The 22,657-nt window shown below is 39.6% G+C and overlaps 1 protein-coding gene across 4 annotated transcripts in view; it reads right to left on the minus strand.

The window, feature by feature from the left end:
• The window catches only part of UGP2 (UDP-glucose pyrophosphorylase 2), a 32,499-nt gene that overhangs the window by 6,485 nt on the left and 3,357 nt on the right, over positions 1-22,657 (minus strand). For all 4 annotated transcript variants that reach the window (XM_083730489.1, XM_083730488.1, XM_083730490.1 and 1 more), the window contains exons 2-7: positions 17,186-17,313; positions 11,874-11,981; positions 9,351-9,536; positions 3,437-3,570; positions 1,137-1,434; positions 281-478 (exon numbers count right to left, since the gene is read on the minus strand). In XM_083730489.1, the coding sequence (XP_083586615.1) occupies positions 281-478; positions 1,137-1,434; positions 3,437-3,570; positions 9,351-9,536; positions 11,874-11,981; positions 17,186-17,299 (1,038 nt within the window). In that variant the 5' untranslated portion in view covers positions 17,300-17,313. The remainder of the gene's footprint in view (positions 1-280; positions 479-1,136; positions 1,435-3,436; positions 3,571-9,350; positions 9,537-11,873; positions 11,982-17,185; positions 17,314-22,657) is intronic.

Below are 22,657 nucleotides of genomic sequence, written 5' to 3' on the forward strand. Positions count from 1 at the left end.
GCCAGTTCTTGATCCTTAAAACCAAAATCGATACATAATAATTACATTATATTTTCCAATTTAATATCCAAAGCTTTTTATATCCAAAACTTCTGAAGAAGTGATAAAGAGAAGTATAAATACTTTCTGAAATACTTCTCCCACTACTTAATCCAAAAGGATATATTTTGGATCAGGCTTCCAATATTTCCTAAACTTGACACAAAGTTTTCAAGATTGGCATTTTCACCTTCTCTTTTCAATTTTGTCCCTTCAGTTTCTGACCTTTTCAGATTCTTACCTTTGGATTGACAATAATTTCCATATCAATAGCATTTTGCTCCTGTAGCCGTTTAATTGCAGAGAGTGAAATCCATAGGTTGTTTGTGTTGAATATTTTGAATTTTGAAACAGACTTGAATTCATCTACATGTGGTTTTGGCACCTGAGCTATTTCCACTAGTCTCAGTTTGTTCTCATATTGTGTGAGCGTACCACCCTGGAAAAACAGAGCAAATCTAAGTGAAATGGAATTTTATGTGGGCACAAGCAAACATAAAAAAGCAAATTTACCTTGCTAAAACTAACTGTGACCTGCTTGCCTTTGGTTTCTAGCTTAAATTAGACAAGTGATCTTGGCAGCATTCAGCTAGAATGTTTTCACCAGTTCCATGCCACCTATTACACATACCAAGAGTTTTCTACTTGTTTATTAAAACAGCCATTTAATAGTGGTTTTTCTATTGTGAATTGTTGACAGAAAGATGGTTCAATGAAGTTATAGTTTAAGGTAACCTATAACTTAAAGTATAAATAATGGATCTTGTTTTTGCTTGCATTTTAATTGTTTTGAAATTGTTAAGTGTCTTGACACAGCCAAAGGAGACAAATTCTAGAAAGAAATTAAAATAGGCAGGTCATAAATAGAAAAAAGTTAGAGTCTATCTCCCGTTAGAATACTACTTGCTTTCATTCTGCAAGCAAATCTTGGGATCACTACAAATCTTGGGATCAGATTCAGGATAGGCTAGTGGGGAAGTAACACTTCTATGGGTCCAGTTTGTTTTATCAATTATTACATTCTCCAATCATTTCAGTCCTTGGTATGTGACTTACAATGACAGAGACACAGTTCTGAAATAAGTATTTGTATTTACCTTAACATCTGCCCTCGTTTTATTGGTGACCTCCATAACAAATTCACACCGTTTTCCATTTGGTGAATTCATGAGGTGGTTAAGGATGTAGAGATCAACAGTGGCACCAAGGTTATCTATGTTGGACACAAAAATATACTCCTTTCCCTCACCAATAAAATTATCTAGCAATCCAGAATTATAGAAACTTGCATAGATGTCCCCATGGCCTGGGGGGTACCATGCCTCTGTATTCTCTCCTGAATAGGACACATCCTTTGCTACTGGTAGTAAAGACTCTTTATTAATCCGTGGGTACCTGTAAAAGAAAATACCCTTTAAGACACCAACATAGGCTGGAGAGCAGTTGAAGTATGGAAGGGAGATAATGGACAGTTTTACAAAATATTTATGACCTACAAGGGAACTTGGGGTAGCAGAGGATAGAGGGGCCACTGCCAGCTCAGCCACTTTGCAGCAGCCACTATATCAGGCTACAGCAGAAGAAAGAAGGAATGTAGTGCAATTGCACACACACACACACACACACACAGTGGAACCTCAGTTTTCAAACGTAATCTGTTCTAGAAGTCCATTCAACTTCCGAAACATTAAAAAACCGAGGGTCAAAGGGCTGTCAGCAAGTTCAATGTGGAAAATTGAGAAATGCGCCTCGGAAGTTGTTCGACTTCCAAGGCGCATTCAAAAACAGAAGCATTCACTTCTGGGTTTTTGGCGTTCAGCTTCTGAAACATTTGGCAAACTGTCTTCAGAGGTAGCCCTATGTATAACACATCACAGTAATCTACCCTGAGGTTACCAGAGCATAGACAACAGTAGTTAGGCTATCCCTGTCCAGACAGGGGCGTAGCTGAGCCACCAGTGGAAACTGATTGAAGGCACTCCACGCCACTGAGAACACTTGAGCCCCAAGTGACAGCAAAGAATCCAGGAGTACCCCCAAGCTATGAACCTGCTCCTTCAGAGGATTGTCTAGGGAACAACACACTAACAGGGGTCTCAGTCTTATCTGGATTGAGCTTCACTTTGTTGGCTCTCATCCAGTCCATTATCAAGGCAAGACACCAGTCCAGCACTTCCATTGCCTCACCTGCAGATGTAAAGGAGAAGTAGAGCTGAGTGCCATCAGCATATTGCTGACAACATACTCCCAACTTCTGGATAGCCCCACCCAGCGATTTCATGTAGATGTTGAACAGCACAGGGGATAGGATTGAGCCCTGCAGAACTCCACATGGCTGAAAAGCACTCCCCAAGTGACACCCTCTGGGAACAACAATCCAAGTAGGACTGGAACCACCAGAAACCACCCACCTCTTACTCAGACAGTTGCTCCAGAAGGGTACCATAGTCGATGGTATCAAAAGCCACTGAGAGGTTGAGGAGAATTAACAGGGACACATTTCCTCTGTCTCCCGACAGAGGTCATCATACAGGGCGACCAAAGCGGTTTCTGTGCCAAAACGGGGTCTAAACCCTAATTCTGTCAGCACAGCTGTAGACATACATACATAATTTCATTTGTATGCCGTCTTTTTTAAACCATGCTCAATGCAGCTTACAATATGCAGGAAAAAATAATTACAAACATAGCAAAAGTAGGAATAAACAATAAATCAAAAATCACACAACCAAATTAAAACTATTTCCACATGAACATATACAATTAATATACAAAATTAATGTCCCCCACATACAAAAACCAAGAAGTTGTATCTGAGTTAGCTTATTTCCTCCTCTCTTCCAATTCTTTTTTCTTTTATTTTTGCATTTTTAGATTGCAAGCCTAATGGCTGAGATATGTTTGTAGTGACCTATAAGCTGTTCTGAAAGCTTTTTCTTTCTTTCTTTTTTCTTGCTGAAAAGTGGGTTTTTTAATTCTTTAAATAAATTAATTAAATTAACTCCAAACATCAGCTACAACTTAGTTATACTGCATGTGGCTATGACTTTCTGCTCACAGAAAAAGTGTGTATTTCTGAATTTGATGCCCTTTAATCTCAAAGGACAATTTAAAATCAACATATAGGGGGGGGGGCAAGGGCTGCTTAAAAATGCCTCTAACACTGTAGAGGGATTAACACTTTTCAAGCTACATAGCGAAAAGTGATGCGAGTTCCCACAACATTGCAAGAATACAGGGGAAGAGGTAAGGGAAGAGAATGACCTCAAGCAGTTGTTTCAAATTGCCCAAATGGAAGTAAATTGGGAGGGGTTAAGATAGAATGGATATACGGAATATGCCTTTCTTGCTTCTAGTCATGTAGCTTTTATGACCTAAAACCAAGTGCTGTCAATACCTGCTTTGATTGAAAGTGTAGATTTTCACACGGCTGTGGCTGTACTTTTGCAAGATTTTTTTTGTGTCTTCATCAGTGTTGAATGAGTTCATTAGAACCAGAGGAACATCTGTATTGTAGGTTTTATTTAGATGCTGTAAAAAATAAAAACATTTGGAAAGGACTACTGGATTATTATATTAATTTTGCCATCTTAAAATAACTCTCTGTATCATCCTTTACTCAAGGACAATGATCAAAGAATACATTCTTAGGTCCAATGGACAGAAGTCAGAAGAAATTAGCAGAATAGATTCCTACTGAACTGCTTAAAACACACACACACACACACACACACACACACACACACACACACTGCTGCCATCACCACCCAAGAGAATAACTATAGGGAAAACTGTGACACATAACAGCCACAGTTTGTTGCCCAGCCTGAGACAGAGAAATTTTGAAGGAAATTGAAATATCCACCTTTTAAATCTTATTTTCAATAAATGTAAAGTCTCCCCAGCTTTCCATGCAAATGGTAGAAATAAAAACAAAGTTTCTGCAAGAGCTTATAAAGTGCTTAAGCTAGCATTGAGAATGTTGTAACTCTAACCAGCTAAATACTTTCACATCAATCCACTGCCACACACAATTTCAATACAGCTGAAATCAATCTAAAAAGCAGTTGTGTGCCACATAGTTTCATTATTTACATAAGCAGTAAAGTAGATATAATAGTTATAGCACATGGGAAGGTATAGCCATTGCTATTTTTCTAGAAAAAGAGATGCTGGAACTCACCATAAATGCCTCCCTTCTGCTCTTATAATGGCAATGGCGCCCAACTGAGAGGTACCGGAACTGAGTTCCCTTGAGTTCCAGCCCTGGGTATATCCTAGTCCCCTCCTCCATAAATATTAGAAATTCATTTAATAAGGGCCACCTGGCACAGACTGTATTATCTTTTCAGCATCAATTTAAGAGTCTTCTTCCAGACATTTGGTAGTATTTGATGGGCTGCTTATTAATTTTTGCTAGGCATCTGTCTAACTAGTAACTATGTCAATATTTTAGTGTGATTTCAGTATTGTATTGTTATGGGGGGGTTAGACTGTTTCTGAGCACAATCCAAAGGGCTGGTTATTATCTATCTTAGGGCCAGGCTATCTGAAATACTGTATTCCCTCATACAAATCTGTCCAGGTTTTGAGATCTTGGAGGGAGGCCCTTCTGATGGTCCCAGCAGCCGCACAGGCATGCTTGGTGGGCACACAGGAGAGGTCCTTCTCAGTGGCTGCTCCCAGACTCTGGAACTCCCTCCCTGGAGAAGCTAGATTGGCTCCCTCATGGTTGGCCTTCTGCTGGCAGGTGAAGACTGCTTTGGGGAACTGACTGTTTTTGTTGAAACATGATGTTTTTATTGTAATTATTGGTATAGTTTTAGTAGATTTTATATGTGTTTATTGTTTTACTTCTATCCATGTTTAACAGTTTTTTAAAGGAGCTTTTTCTATGTTTTTAGCAGTTCTTATTTTTATATGCCTTGAGTCCCCAAGGTATGTTCAGTTTGGGCCACAACTCAGTGACAGAACCTCTGCTATACGTGCAGAAGGTGCCAGGTTCAAGTTCCAATATCTCTAGGTAGGACTAGGAGCTTCGCTTATCTGAAACCCAGTCTGCGTAGACAATATTGAATTAGATGGACCAATGGTCTGACGTGGTAAAAAGCAGTTTTATATGCTTCTAGTTTTTTATTGCTGCCCCAAAGACTGAGATTGCTTCATTTTTTTTAGGACTTGCATTTTGTATTTTAGTCAACTCTAAGAGCTTTGTTAAAGGACAAGTTATAAATATTTGAAATACAGTGGTACCTCGGGATGCGAATGGGATCTGTTCCGGAGCCCCGTTTGCATCCTGAACAGAATGTAAGACGCGACAGCGCATGTGTGCGGTTCGCCACCTCCACGCATGCGCATGACGTCATTTTGACTGTCTGCGCATGCGCAAGTGGCGAAACCCAGAAGTAATGCACTCCATTACTTCCAGGTTGCCACGGAGCGCAACCCAAAAGCGCTCAACCTGAAACATATTTATCCTGAGGTATGACTGAAATGAGATCAGGTTTCTGCTTAGGCCAGCCGTATCATGCTGGTTCTTTATAATCTTCAATGACTTTAGACTAAAAAAAGCCCTAGAATCAAAGATGTCTCAGGAATCACCTCCTCTAATGTGAATGAGCCCAACAACTTCAATCTTCTTCCGAGGACCTTCTCAGTCAGCTACTATCTATTTTGCTCTGAATTAGATCCCCATTGGGCACTTCACTGACCCTCCCTGCTACCCTCTTCAAATGTTTCACTGTAACTACTGAGAAACATATTGTGATTGCAATGAAGAATGGAATCTCAATTTCATTGTATTTTAATTCATGTTGCTGTTTTTACATAACTGCTCAATTTTACACCTTTTGGGTAAGTAGTTTTAGGCACGAGAAGTTATGATGATTGGGTTTCTTAAAAACAAAGCAAGTAAAAGACACCCATACTACATACTACAAAAAGGACATGATAGCACCCAGATTTCTGCCATTCTACTATGCCTTCTCAATTAATCTGGTGGTCCCCCCCCCAAAAAAATCTTAGCAGTTCTCATTCTACAACATAATACATGAAAGCCCAACGCAAAACCTATTTTGAACTGATTTGTAGAGAAGGATGAGTTTCTGCAAGCTTGCTTCTATTTTGAAAGTATAAGCTACATAACTTCATGTAGCTGCTGTGACCACAGGTGGCAAAACTGTGCCAGCATCTCAGTCACATGCTGAAGCTTTCTAAGCCTTCATGAAACTTGTCTGTCACAAAAAACTTGCAGTTTCATTTACAGTGGCCACCAAGTACAACAGCTGCGCTCTTTGATATTATCTTATTGAAAATATGCTTCATTTCCTTTTTGCTAACATCAAGTGTCCCACCTATTTCTGAGCATGTTCCAAGTCTGAAATTAACAGAGAACAGAGTACATATAGAGTCAACAGCAAAACATCTCAAATGCCTTTTGAAAAAATGCATCTGCTAAGTTATGAATAATGGAAGAGTATATCTCTGCTCCAAAAGTTTTTTTAGACTAATGTCATACATGACAAACATAGAAACCCAAAACCTCATCATGATATGAAATCCTTCATAAAGATAAAAACAAACTCTTGGGTTAAAACAAATTACAAGATGTATCTGGTTTAAAGACTGAAAAAAGGTAAAGTATTTAGGTTTATGATTAACAGCAAATAATATAAATTTGTATAAAGATAATTATTTAAAAACCTGGGAAGATATTAAAATATTTTTTTATAATTTGGAATAGAATTAATCTTTCACTATTAAGTAGACTGTCGACTATAAAGATGAATGTATTACCTAGAATGCTATTTCTGTTTCAGTTGATTCTGGTGATTGGCAAGACAGATTGAAACACATGGCCAAAAGATATTTCTAAATATATTTGGCAAGGGGAAAAACCTATAATAAAATATAAAATATTGATAGATGCAAAAGAAAGAGGTTTTCCCTGCCGGATATGAGACTATACTATGAGGCATCCTGTGTTTGTTGACTGAAGAAATGGATGACATTAGAGAATTCACATATTCTAGACTTAGGGTCATGACAATATTTTTGGTTGGCATGCTTATTTATGGTATGAAGAGGTGAAAGTTCATAAAGGATTTACAAATCATATAATTAGGAAAAATGTGTATAGAGTATGGGATAAATATAATAATTTATTAGAGTTAAAACGCCACTTTGACTCTCACTGTTGGAAGCTATAAAGAAAAAGAATATGATAGAAGGGTAGACAACTAAAAAGGTAAAGGGACCCCTGAACATTAGTTCCAGTTGTGGCCGACTCTGGGGTTGCGGTGCTCATCTCGCTTTATTGGCCAAGGGAGCCGGCGTACAGCTTCCGGGTCATGTGGCCAGCATGACTAAGCCATTTCTGGTGAACCAGAGGAGCGCACTGAAACGCCATTTACCTTCCCGCCGAAGAGGTACCTATTTATCTACTTGCACTTGGATGTGCTTTCGAACTGCTAGGTTGGCAGGAGCAGGAACCGAGCAACGGAAGCTCACCCCGTGGTGGGGATTCGAACCGCTGACCTTCTGATCAGCAAGTCCTAGGCTTGTAGTTTAACCCACACCGCCACCCGCGTCCCTGGACAACTTATAGAAATTTATTAAAACAAGAGAGTATCAATTAAAATAATTTAAGGAATTAACAACATGGATACAATATCATTTGAATGAAGTATTTAAGAAAAACAGGATACGAGGGTTTGGGGAACAAATATCCCAACTGGAGAGAGATCTGTTGGAATGTAATATAAAAGTGCTGTCTAAAATGTATAAAATATTATTGGAATAGGAGACAAAGGACGAGCAAGTAAAATCTTCAATGATACATTGGGCAATAGATATTGGTCATAATACAGACATGGAAGCATGGGAACGATTGTAGAATACAGATATAAAATTTACAGCATGTTATGGTTTAAGAGAAAATTATATGAAAATGATATATCTATGGTATCTAACACCAAGTAAACCGATTTAAATGTACAAATCTAAATCAAATAAGTGTTGGAAATGTAAAGAGAAAGAAGGTTCTTTTTATCATTTGTGGTGGTTTTGTAGTAAGGTTAAGGCTTTCTGAGAAATGATATATAATGAAATGAAAAGGGTGTTTAAAATAACGTTTGTAAAAAAACCAGAAGCTTTTCTCTTGGGAATAATAGGGACGGAACTATCTAAACTGTATAGAAACTTATTCATGTGTGCGACTACAGTGGCAAGAATGTTACTTGCCCTAAAATGGAAAAAAGCAGAAGTCCCAGCAAAGGAAGAATGAATACAAAAACTTATGGAATATGCAGAAATGGCGAAACATACCAGAAAAATAAGAAATCAAGATAAGAATTTTTTTTATAAAAGAATGGAAATGGTTTACTGAATATTTACAGATAAATTGTAAACAGATAAGAACATTGACAGGAATAATCTGCAGTTTCAAAAGAGTATATATTTAAAGAAGATGAATAAATGAGCAAATTAAGTAAATTAGGATATGCAGAAGATATTAAAAATAAATTTAAGGAACCACAGAATGAAGGGGAAGGAAGTCAAGTTTTGAAATGTCAACATGATTGTAAAATCAGTGAAATGTATAAACCTGAAAACTATTTAAAAAAAAAAAGTATATGAAACTTCAAATTTCCACAAAATTCTTCAAAATCATTTTCAGCAGCTGCCCTCCTCACCACCCTCCTTCAGAGGGGATGATTAAACCTAAGCACTAGTATAAATTCTTGTTGCTTTCCCTGATCAACAATGAACGCAAAAGTTAACAAAATACAATGACCATTGCTTTGGAAAAGGCGTATCATCAAAACAAAGAAAAAACTAGCCTTTCACTTTCAAAGCAGGCTTATCAATTTTGGTTTGACATTTGGAGGGAAATTTTCAAGATAGAGTACCAATATTTCATAAACCATTTGTCCCAGGGAAGTAACCCTATATAACTGGCATGCTTACTGTACTATACGTAGACCAATATTAAAAAAGGAGAGTAAGTTTTGCTACAAACTTTAATGGAAGCTTCCACATGCTCTCCCCACGGGCTTTTCTTATAAAGATTTAGAGTGACAATCTTAGTTACTTATGAGATTGTAGTAACAATTAAATATTTCTGAACAATGCAAAATTATAGTGCCTGCACAACTCACATTTTCTATAAAACAAAGGTAGCTCCAGCTCACATCAGCCCCAGACAGCATGGACAACTGTCTGGGATGATGGGAGTCAGAGATAATTCAGCAGCAACCTAAAGGCCCCTACTATAAAGATTTATTAATGAAGAGAAAACAAAAACAAGTTACCTCAATCTGCTGAACTGTGAGATCCAAGAAGGTATTCTCATTTCGCACACCAATAAGACTTTTGGGGCCTTTACACCCCATACTGGTGCCCAAACCACCATTCAGTTTCACTACAACCAGCTTGTTTAAGACTGAAGCAACACTATCAGGCAACCCCCTTGCTTTTATCTTCTCATACGGTTGTATCTGAAATGAAAACAATGGATTTTAAGAATTATTCATGTTATTTACATGGTTGAAGTGTCTTGTATGTTTAAAAAATAATACAACAGAGTTTTAAGTTACTGTTCAGATCTGAAATTCTTTAGAAATATTAAATCAGGAGGAGGCTCTAAACTAAAGATACTTCTAAACGCATTTTAGCTTTGCTAGCAGTATGCCATCCTAGTTAAAGTTAACAATTCATTGCAATTTAAGCTGGGAGGAATATATTTTGAACTTCCACTCCACAAAGATAAGTTGTTTTTCAAGTGTGTCATTTTCAATTTCTACTATGTGTGTTAATTATTATTCAGATACACTAACAGACGTGTAAGAGTGTTGCCTGTCTGTATCATAAGCATGTTCATTTTTTAGGGTTTCATAATTTTACTCACTGTAGCTACTTCAGATTAGCCAATTCTGTTATTGAAAACCTGATAGTAAAACTTTAAAGACAAGCTTTAAAGAGTTTGTTAACAATAATGTTAGATACTAGATGAAATTTTCACCCTACCCCATAGCAATTCAATCACAAAGTACCTTTCCTGGCCCCAGGCTTCAATAAAAGCAACCAATAACCATTTATTGTTAAGTATAGCTTGATTTTTCACTGCAAACTTTCATGTTTTTCCATTTGTGTGACCTTCCCTTTTCTAATCTTTTAACACCTATGTTTCTTTTTTTAAATTTTGGGTTTGTAGTAGCATTGCTGGTTTTAACTGTTCTTTTAATTTTTATTAAAATCATTTTACTGAATTATGGTGAAGGGGAGGCTATGAATCCAAACAGATAAATAAGGTCACTATGAAACATTCAGAGCAACACAAGAACCAAGCCGCGTTTCAAATACTCTGCAGGTTTCAACTGACACACCATTTTGGCTTGTAATGACCATGATTGTGACTATCTCAAAATGAATTATAACTGGTAAAGCTCAGTGAAGCAGATCACAGCTTTTAAAATTACATGTCTGATAAAGTAGTTTCAGGCTGAAAATAAGCCATAGTTGCATATGACTTCATGGTCCATACTATTCAAATGAGGTTGAGATCCATCTATCTTTCCCACTGCCAGAATAAAAATTCAAAACAAAGTTGTTGTTTTTTAAAAAGTTAACATTGAGATTAGAGATATGCAAACATTATTCAATTGCCCATATTTGTTTTTATTTAAAGTCACATCTAGGGCACAAAATTTCATTATAACAGTACCTTTGACGTACAACATAAAGGTAAAGGTAAAGAGACCCCTGACCGTTAGGTCCAGTCGTGGACGACTCTGGAGGAGCCGGCGTGCAGCTTCCGGGTCATGTGACCATCATGACTAAGCCGTTTCTAACGAACCAGAGCAGCACACAGAAACGGCGTTTACCTTCCCGCTGAAGCGGTACCTATTTATCTACTTGCACTTTGACGTGCTTTCGAACTGCTAGGTTGGCAGGAGCTGGGACCGAGCAATGGGAGCTCACCCCATCGCGGGGATTGCCGACCTTCTGATCGGCAAGTCCTAGGCTCTGTGGTTTAACCCACAGCGCCACCAACCAAGTTAAAGATAGAAAATTCACTGCAAACAGATGACTGCAGAAACTGAAGACTTTAAAATATTTTGTGTCCCAAAGAGACACCCATAAAATTTCATTTTTGCTATACTGTATTAGAGGAAGAAAGTAAAGGGAATCTTTGGAAGCAATGCTACACAGTGAAAAGTGTTTTCATGGATTTGAAAGGTCATACATAACCATTGTAATAATCTATTAATACTTTCATCATGCTCATAAGAAGACCAAGGCAACTAAAAACACAGACTGCAATGATGCTAAGAACATAAAGAAGCAATGCAAAGATAATTACCGTATATACTTGAGTATAAGCCAACTTTTTCAGCACATTTTTAATGCTGAAAAAGCCCCCCTTGGCTTATACTTGAGGCGGGCAGTGGTGGCGGGACGAGCGGCCCGAAAGGAGCCCTTTCTCGCTGCTGGTCCCGCCGCCACCGGCAGGCACAGGAGCCGCAGTTGGGAGAGGCGCTGTCAGCGGAGGAGGAGGAAAGCTTTGGAAACAATCTCCACTACCCAGGAGTCAGTTGCCAATATTGGCTAAGATCTCTTAAGTGATGGAGACCACCTCACATCTTGAGGATAGTGAGCTGCTGGTGTGTCATGCGATTTATTGACTTCAATGTAGCATGCAGAGGAAGAACACTGGTTGGTGGTAACTTGGTTACTGGAAGGTTTTACAGCCCATTCAGCAAGCAAAGGGTGTGGAGTCACAAAACAAACAAAATCCACTGCAGTGGGGTTATTCACATAATGTTGCAACTTACAGAATCTTCTGGAGGCCTCTGGATCTTTTCCCAGTCCACAGAAGGTCCCTTTTCTTGTAAGAATCTGTGAAAGAGCTTTTTAAACCCTTCTAGATCTTTCTTGGTGTGCTGAAAGAAGACATGAGAGGGCAAGTTTTTTTAAAGTAGTATTAGCCAAGAGCACAAGTGTCTATTAACTCCAATGCAAGCCCCAGTGAAACAGAGTTTCTTTACAATTCCCATTAAATTAAACAGACCCTATAATGGAAAAGAGACTGGTGGGTTCTCTTCCATCAAACTTTCAAGAAACTTTGAGACTCAGAGGTATAATCAAATTCCAATAGTTGTTGATAAACCTAACATTAATATACTTGTCTATTACTTCTTTAAAGCTATCTCACCTAGTACCCACCACATCTTTTAGGGAATTCTATGTCAATTATTAGTTTTGTCAAGAAACAAATACTTCATTGTCACTTCTAATCTTTCATAAATGTCACACCACTCCTTTTTGATGGGAGTGCCTTAATTGTGGGACCCTCCCCCCCAATGACAGTTATAGCAGACCCAACTCAGTTTTCCTTTTAGGTTGGTGGTCAATGGGTTTTCCCCTTCATGGATCACTGCCTTGCTGTGGCGAAGGGGCTTGAATAACTCAGAGAAGCTATGAACTATGCCGAGCAGGGCACCCAAGATGAACAGGTCATAGTGGAGAGTTTTGACCAAACGTGATCCACCTGGAGGAGGAACCGGCAAGCCACTCCAGTATCCCTGCCAAGAAAACTCCATGGACAAAGACAACAGGCATATAAAAGTTATGACGCTGGAAGATGAGCCCCTCAGGTCGGAAGGCGTCCAACATGCTACTGGGGAAGAGCGGAGGGCAAGTACAAGTAGATCCAGAGCTGATGAAGCGGCTGGGCCAAAGCCAAAAGGACGCTCAGTTGCGGATATGCCTGGAAGCGAGAGGAAAGTCCAATGCTGTAAAGAAAAATATTGCATAGGAACCTGGAATGTAAGAATCATGAACCTGGGTAAGTTGGAGGTGGTCAAAAATGAGATGGCAAGAATAAATATTGACATCCTGGGCATCAGTGAACTAAAATGGACAGGAATGGGTGAATTCAGTTCGGATGACCATCATATCTACTACTGTGGGCAAGAAACCCATAAAAGAAATGGAGTGGCCCTCATAGTCAACAAAAGAGTGCTGAAGGCTGTACTGGAATGCAATCTCAAAAATGATAGAATGATCTCGATACGAATCCAAGGCAGACCTTTTAACATCACAGTAATCCAAGTTTATGCACCAACTACTGGTGCTGTAGAAACTGAAATTGACCAATTCTCTGAAGACTTACAACACCTTATAGAAGTGACACCAAAGAAGGATGTTCTTCTCATCATAGGCGATTGGAATGCTAAAGTAGGGAGTCAAGAGATAAAAGGAACAACTGGCAAGTTTGGCCTTGGAGATCAAAACGAAGCAGGGCAAAGGCTAATAGAGTTTTGTCAAGAGAACAAGCTGGTCATCACAAACACGCTTTTCCAACAACACAAGAGACGACTCTACACATGGACATCACCAGATGGGCAGCATCGAAATCAGATTGATTATATTCTCTGCAGCCAAAGATGGAGAAGCTCTATACAGTCAGCAAAAACAAGACCTGGAGCTGACTGTGGCTCAGATCATCAGCTTCTTATAGCAAAATTCAAGCTTAAACTGAAGAAAGTAGGAAAAACCACTGGGCCGGTAAGATACAATCTAAGTCAAATCCCTTATGAATACACAGTGGAAGTGAGGGACAGGTTTAAGGATTTAGATTTGGTGGACAGAGTGCCTGAAGAACTATGGATGGAGGCTCGTAACATTATACAGGAGGCAGCAACGAAAACCATCCCAAGGAAAAGGAAATGCAAGAAAGCAAAGTGGCTGTCCAATGAGGCCTTACAAATAGCGGGGGAGAGAAGGCAAGCAAAATGCGAGGGAGATGGTGAAAGATACAGGAAATTGAATGCAGATTTCCAAAGAATAGCAAGGAGAGACAAGAAGACCTTCTTAAACGAGCAATGCAAAGAAATAGAGGAAAGCAATAGAATGGGAAGAACCAGAGATCTGTTCAAGAAAATTGGAGATATGAAAGGAACATTTCGTACAAAGATTTCCATAATAAAGGACAAAAGTGGAAAGGACCTAACAGAAGCAGAAGACATCAAGAAGAGGTGGCAAGAATACACAGAGGAATTATACCAGAAAGAAATGGATGTCCCATATACCCCAGGTAGTGTGGTTGCTGACCTTGAGCCAGACATCCTGGAAAGTGAAGTCAAATGGGCCTTAGAAAGCACTGCAAATAACAAGGCCAGTGGAAGTGATGGTATTCCAGCTGAACTATTTAAAATTTTAAAAGATGATGCTGTTAAGGTGCTACACTCAATATGCCAGCAAGTTTGGAAAACTCAGCAGTGGCCAGAAGATTGGAGAAGATCAGTCTACATCCCAATCCCAAAGAAGGGCAGTGCCAAAGAATGCTCCAACTACCGCACAATTGCACTCATTTCACACGCTTGCAAGGTTATGCTTCAAATTCTACAAGGAAAGCTCAAGCAGTATGTGGACCGAGAACTCCCAGAAGTGCAAGCTGGATTTAGAAGAGGCAGAGGAACCAGAGACCAAATTGCAAACATGCGCTGGATTATGGAGAAAGCTAGAGAGTTCCAGAAAGACATCTACTTCTGCTTCATTGACTATGCAAAAGCCTTTGACTGTGTCGACCACGGCAAACTATGGCAAGTTCTTAAAGAAACGGGAGTGCCAGATCACCTCATCTGTCTCCTGAGAAATCTCTATGCGGGACAAGAAGCTACAGTTAGAACTGGATATGGAACAACTGATTGGTTCAAAATTGGGAAAGGAGACAAGGCTGTATTTTGTCTCCCTGCTTATTTAACTTATATGCAGAATTCATCATGTGAAAGGCTGGGCTGGATGAATCCCTAGCCGGAATTAAGATTGCCGGAAGAAATATCAACAACCTCAGATATGCAGATGACACAACCTTGATGGCAGAAAGTGAGGAGGAATTAAAGAACCTTTTAATGAGGGTGAAAGAGGAGAGTGCAAAATATGGTCTGAAGCTCAACATCAAAAAAACGAAGATCATGGTCACTGGTCCCATCACCTCCTGGAAAATAGAAGGGGAAGAAATGGAGGCAGTGAGAGATTTTACTTTCTTAGGCTCAATGATCACTGCAGATGGTGACAGCAGCCGAGAAATTAAAAGACGCCTGCTTCTTGGGAGAAGGGCAATGACAGGCCTAGACAGCATCTAGAGAAGTAGAGACATCACCTTGCCAACAAAGGTTCGTATAGTTAAAGCTATGGTTTTCCCAGTAGTGATGTATGGAAGTGAGAGCTGGACCATAAAGAAGGCTGATCGCCGAAGAATTGATGCTTTTGAATTATGGTGCTGGAGGAGACTCTTGAGAGTCCCATGGACTGCAAGAAGATCAAACCTCTCCATACTGAAGGAAATCAACCCTGAGTGCTCACTGGAAGGACAGATTGTGAAGCTGAGGCTCCAGTACTTTGGCCATCTCATGAGAAGAGAAGACTCCCTGGAGAAGACCCTGATGTTGGGAAAGATGGAGGGCACAAGGAGAAGGGGGCGACAGAGGACGAGATGGTTGGATAGTGTTTTCGAGGTTACCAGCATGAGTTTGACCAAACTGCGGGAGGCAGTGGAGGACAGAGGTGCCTGGCGTTCTCTGGTCCATGGGGTCACGAAGAGTCGGACACGACTAAACAACTAAACAACAACAACAACAACAATGGGTTTTTGTTCCATTTCACATTTTGTTAATGTTTTTTAATTTTACTTAGTTATGATAGTGGTCAACAATCTTTATACACCCATGAACAGACATGCATTTTTGAGCAAGTGCCATGGGCATCACTACATCTGGTTACTTCTCTCCCCTCCTCAAGAGAGACAGAAAGCACACAAATACTTTGTTTTCCCAATATAACTGGGTAAAAGTTGGATCCAGCAGAATAATTCTGAGCCCAGAAAAGCACATGTAATTTAAAAGAGGAAATGAGTGTCACTCTTCCAACTTTACCCTTTAGTTCTGGGTAGTTTTCAAGGGAGAAAAAGTCAATTTCACCACCTCATGGCAGGAGGGAGGCAGCTCACAAGACATCAAACCACTTTGTGTTTTTTTCTTAAGAGTCAAGCAGTTTATAATTTTTAAATAAAAGCAAGGGCAAATTTGTTCACTGTATTATGGTTTGAATGCACTTCTAGGTTATGTTACAAAGGTGTTGCAAAGATTTCTTAGAAAAAAAATTTAAAAGTGTTTCTTTACTAAGTTCAAAGATGTAACTTCTCTTAGGAGTATTTTCTCTAAACTATGAAGTCCCAGCCACCTTAGCCTTTCCTGGCAAGAAAAGCTCTTTAATTCCATATTTATTTTAGATGGCCTTTACTAGCTGCACATCATCCTTTTTGAAAATACAACCAACTACCTGAACTACACATAATATACTAAATTAACTGCATCTCTGATTTGTTTAATATTCTAATACTTGCTGTTTTAATTTCCAGTCCCTTATCTAATTTCAAATCTGGAATTTGCTTTGTTTTCACTTCAGTGAGCTTCACAGGGTAGTTACAGCTAATTAGATCCTGTGCATGTGAAGCTGGGAAATTTGTCCCCAAAGGCACTTACACTGGTTCTCATCTGCTACTTGTTGCCCATCCACCCAGTTATGCAAGTTATACATGTAGAGCTTGTAGTCATCTTGGGATTTTCCACTGTGTAACATCCAACAATGTCCTACTGATGTCTCATAATATCCAAGCACAGATGTCTGCAATGTCAGAGTGAGGGAAATGTCCCAAGTGGCTGGGCAGAAAAAGCACACTCTGTCATCACACAGTTTGGGCAAATGTATCAGCTGATCTGGTCTTAAGACACCATTAGTTTCAACAAAATGAAAAGCAATATACTAGAGACTATATTCTAAATAAAACTGTACTTTACTACAGTCCTGTGGACCTACATACCAAAGAACAAGAGAGTTTCTCAACAGGCCTGAGTTTTACATGATTAGCAGGTCCAAAGATGTCGGTCTATAACTTATTTCATTTATTTATTATTTATTCAATTTGTTAGTCATTTTATCTTGCCTAAGGCAACCCAAAGCAACTTAAACCAATTTAACATGAAAATGTTCATCTGTCCATATTTCAAATATTCTTCTAAATTTTTAGAAGTCATACCAAAAGCACTTCCCTCATGCACATTTAAATAATTGAAGTCCCTACCTCTAGTTCATTCTGTGGTGCAGTACCAAGTATCTTGTCCAGTTCCACTTTCATGGAATATTCCAGTTCTTGTCTAATCGCTTCCTGGAATTGGGAAGTACCGGCCTGAGACATCGCTTTGCTAAAATCTTTATAAAAAACAGAGAGAGGTAGAGAGATGGGAACAAAACGCTTGTGTGGTAAAGTGTAGGTAACTAAGAATGCATTAGAAAGCAGTTTTGTATTGTTTCAGATTTCTTTTCTACAGAATTAAAAGTCACACCATGCTTCCATTTTATTAATCAATGGACCAAAGGAAGAGGATGCACTTCCATTTGTGTATGTACTGAAATAACAGACAATGTGGCAATCAATAAAAATCTAAGAACTAATAGCAATCTTGCAAGCAAGGGCATCAGGCTGTTCAATAGCCAAGCATTGCAGATTTGCCTAGCAATACAAAACATGTCATATAAAAATAGAAACCTGCTCATAAACTGTCATGCTCCATGACAGTTAGCCTCCCATAATGTGTCTGTTATTATCTCCCTCCCTTAAAAACATCCCCTTATCGAGGTATTCAGCCATTACTAAGCAACACAAAAAGTGAATTGCTCTATCCCTCTCATCTGTATTTACTTTGTTTCTTAAAGCCACTTATTTCACACATGCAGAGAACAAAATCAGCATCTAGTATGAAGCCTTAGAGTGCTGATTCGCCTTATATTGCTTTGGTAATTTTTAAAACAAACTCCCCTTTTTAATGCATAAATGCCTTGAACATATTGGTAGTCTCAGGAAAAAACACAAGATTAATTTGGAAATGTAGCTCTAGGGGAAAAAATTGAAGTGACAAATATAAGTGAGATTCTGAAATACACATCTTCTTTTGTAATAGAAATTGTGAACAAAGTTCAAAATCATCCAGATGAAAATGTCTGTTTCGACATGCAAACATTGCTTTTCATTTTACAACACTCCTGATTCAACAGAAAGGCATTTCTAGGTGTTGCAATAATTGCCCAGAGCACTTTTGTTTTATGTAGAAATAGCTCTAACATGCTTAATGGCTTTCATTATATCAGAAGGTATGTGACACTTTCCAATTCCTCTGTTAAGCATGCAATAGCCACTTTTGTTTTTCAGGGAGGAAAGTGTTGCAATTACAGTGGTACCTCAGGTTTCATACGCTTCAGGTTACAGACTCCGCTAACCCAGAAATAGTGCTTCAGGTTAAGAACTTTGCTTCAGGATAAGAACAGAAATCGTGCTCTGGCGGCACGGCAGCAGCAGGAGGCCCCATTAGCTAAACTGGCGCTTCAGGTTAAGAACAGTTTCAGGTTAAGAACGGACCTCCGGAACGAATTAAGTACTTAACCTGAGGTACCACTGTAATGTACTATAGCAGAAGACAAGGAGAGAGACTGACATTCCAAAACTTTTTGGTACAATGCAATTATGTGCACATAGTCTGGAGTGTAAATAATCATATTTGAAAAATTATCATGAAAAATTAAATGAACATAGAAAGTGCTCATTTAAAGGCTGCAAGCGAGAGAGCTAGGCATTAGTTCCCAGGGCGGAAATTCAACAAGCATGGCATCATCATCGCAACAGCCCACCAACCAGATCAACCTTAACAGACCTTGACCAGGGCTTTAAAGGCCAATCGTAGCATTTGGTCACATTCTTGGGCATACATACACACAGTCCTTCATATCATCAGATTATATATCTGAGGTTTACATGTCAGAATCAATACCAAATTGAACTTGGAAATAAATGGGAAAACAACGCAGCTAATGCAAAATTGGTGTGATCTGATCAAACCACCAGGGCCCCCACAAGTGGGGTGGGGGGTTAATTCTGCACCAGTTCCCAAACTGTTGTCAAAGGCAGACCTCCTATATAGAGGTCACCTGTGCTTCCATAGGTGACAATAGACCAAGGAATACCCCAAACTTCATACCGGGGGGGGGGGGGGGGCAAGTGTTGAAGGAAGCCTGGTCCAAAACTGAGTGCAAACCTTCATCACATCAGAGGTTTCCCACTAACTCCAAGTCGTTTGCCCTTATCCTACAACTGCCTCCAAATACCTGGTTAAGGTATCTACTGCCTCCCCGGGATAAGCAGATAAAACAAAATATATTGTGTTTTCTGTATACAAAATGTGATTTCATAGAATCAGAGTTGGAAGAGACCCCGAAGATCTAGTCCAACCCCGTACAAGGCAGGAATATGCAGCTGTCCTCTGCTCTAGCCCCCAAATGACCTTTCCTACCAGTTTCACTGAAATGTAAAAAAGTGTAGATGACAGGCTGGAAATCTGACTTTCTTTTTATTCCTCCATCTAGTGCCGAATTCAGCCTAGTTAGATCCAATAATTAATCTTTTTTATGTTTCCGTCAGCTTAAATGTAGTTTCCGGAAGATCTCTGCTGCAGGGGCTTCGCTCCCACAGAGTTGCAATACTGCCATGTCTGCAGGCTCAATCACTGGTGTACCCCCCCCCCGTTCCTCTCAGAACAGGGGTTTGAGGGTCGCAGGAGAGCCCTTTTGCAGATTGCTGGACCCCTCAACACCCTGAGAACCCTCTCAAGACTTTTAAGGGGGTGCACCTCGCCTTGGCGCTTCCCCCTGTATCTCCACGGGGCTCAAGTCCGTCAGATGATCGGACTAGCACTCCTTTTTGCAATTTGCAGAAACCGGAAGTCAAAGTCCCATTTTGTCAAAGCATGGATACCATGGCTGATGGTATCAAAAGCTGCTGAGAGTCCAGAAGCAGTAACAGAGTTGCACTCCACCATCCATCTCTTGGTGAAAATCATTCACCAGGATTTTCCAAAGTAGTTTTTGTGTTGAGTGGGCATTATTGTTTTGGAAGATGTTTAGTAGGGCCAGTTCTGGAGTGACATCTAATATTTGCTTAGTTATTTTGCATATTTCTTGTATGATTGATGTCCAGAAGATTTGGATTTTAGGACATTCCCACCACATGTGGAGGTACGTGTCTGGGGAGGTGCATCCTCTCCAGCATTTTGGTGAGGTTCCTGAGCTTACAGTGGTACCTCAGGTTAAGTACGTAATTCGTTCTGGAGGTCTATACTTAACATGAAACTGTTCTTAACCTGAAGCACCACTTTAGCTAATGGGGCCTCCTGCTGCTGCTGCTGCTACGCCGCCGGAACACGATTTCTGTTCTCATCCTGAAGCAAAGTTCTTAACCTGAAGCACTATTTCTGGGTTAGCGGAGTCTGTAACCTGAAGCGTATGTAACCTGAGGTACCACTGTATTAGCATTAGTTTCCGTGGTGTTAGGTACCACCTGTGAGTTTCAGATTGAGTTCTTTTCGCCGATATGGATTTGAAAGGTTTAGACCACATTCTGGTCCATTATTTGGGGTTAATCTCATAGCCTATGTCATCCCCCCATTGTTTTTTTATTACATATAGGGGGTTTGTGGGATTTTGGAGTAGTATTTTGTATACTGCAGATACCGTCCCTTTGTTGTGTCCCTTTGTTGTTAGGAGGTTTTCGAAGGCTGTCAAGGGCCCAGTTGCAGCTGATTTTACTACTTGAAACCTGGCAAATCAAAGGCTTATACCACCTAACAGACTTCTACAAAAATAACAAACCCATATTAACACAAGAAATAAAAGACAAACTAGGGGACACCCAAATGCCCTGGCTAACACATCACCAATTGCATGCCTTCTTAAACAATTCAGAGACAGTTGTTGACTAACAATGTGATGAGTGTGATTGTTAGGCAAGTGCCATTTAAATGTTAAGTGCAAGAAGAAAAGTGGTCTCTCTCTTTTTCTAGCAATACTCTTATTAACACATGTCCCAAATTTATATTAGGGTCACATTCAGTAAGAAGGGTTTGGTTAAACAGTTGGAAATCATGCTTATGTGAGCTAAGGCCCAATATTCTGTCCAAATAAATTGCTCATGTAAAAATTAAGTGTTATCATCTGGCTGTGAATATTGAATTTAGAGGAAGACTAGGCAAGATCCTGACGCAGGTGGCGCTGTGGGTTAAAGCCTCAGCGCCTAGGACTTGCCGATCGAAAGGTCGGCGGTTCGAATCCCTGCGGCGGGGTGCGCTCCCGCTGCTCGGTCCCAGCGCCTGCCAACCTAGCAGTTCGAAAGCACCTCCGGGTGCAAGTAGATAAATAGGGACCGCTTACCAGCGGGAAGGTAAACGGCGTTTCCGTGTGCAGCTCTGGCTCGCCAGAGCAGCGATGTCACGCTGGCCACGTGACCCGGAAGTGTCTCCGGACAGCGCTGGCCCCTGGCCTCTTGAGTGAGATGGGCGCACAACCCCAGAGTCTGTCAAGACTGGCCCGTACGGGCAGGGGTACCTTTACCTTTAGGCAAGATCCAGCCAAAGTCTCATTCATTTCAGTGGGAGGGTTAAACATGCACTTAGCTCTACTTCACTGAAATCAAAAGGATATTCCATTCCTATTGATTTTTATTTCAAGACAATTTCCACTGAATTCAATGGGACCTCTTTGGGACTAGGTATGCATTGGATATTCGCTCCGTGTTTTATGGAGACTGATCTTTTAAAGCACCATACCAAATGTTTTATATGTTGCAATGAAAACCATACCTGCACACTACTTAGGATTTAGGACAACAGTTCTGGCATCATGTAGTTTTTGCTATTCTTTTGTCATTCTTTCTCCCTTGGAATTGATGGTATTTTATCATATGAATAAGGGTAAAATCTTAAATTCTTTTCCACCCATCTACCAATTATCTGCCTGAATAATTATTAAATCCAAGTGTGCAGCTGAGTTTTAATAGCTAACGGTCCATCAAATTACTTGGCCTAAATGCTTAAAATAATCCCTAAGTATGAAACTTGAAATAAAACAGTAGTCCTAAAAACAAAACAAAAAAACAAGAAAAATAGTATGTTATCATAGATGGATATTTAATACCTTAAGTATAGTTTCAGCAAAGGGACCAAACCTGGCGTGCCTGAATAGAATCCGCTATACAAACTCACAGCACAGAAAGGAGTCTTGGTTACAGTTTCTTTTTAAAAACTACTTTACAGAAATGTTAACAGGTATTACCATAGAGCAAAGTAGCCCCAAGGAGGGATTTTTAATACATGTCATACAAGATATATTTATGCAGCCAGTAACACACAGGTTTTAAGAATACTTTACTGGCTAAAGAATTAAGGCACACAACACAAGTGTCATGTGTAGGCCATTGCCTGTTACCTCATCTATAACAATATGTTGTAGTAATTTAATGTTAAATAGCAATTATCTTTTTAAAATATCAAATATAATGAGAGAACAGTGTACACTGTTCCCTACAGATAAAGCTCATTTTCTTTTGCCAACACTTAGTCTATTTAGTCTACATTTTAGCCTTCTTAAAATTAGCTCACAGCATTTTATGTATTCTACTACACCCATTCTGCATTTAAGGGAATAAAATCTGACGTACCATGAAGCAATTTCA

This window comes from Podarcis gaigeae, assembly GCF_964106915.1.
Source record: "Podarcis gaigeae genome assembly, chromosome: 3".
In the NCBI taxonomy this organism is placed as follows: domain Eukaryota; kingdom Metazoa; phylum Chordata; class Lepidosauria; order Squamata; family Lacertidae; genus Podarcis; species Podarcis gaigeae.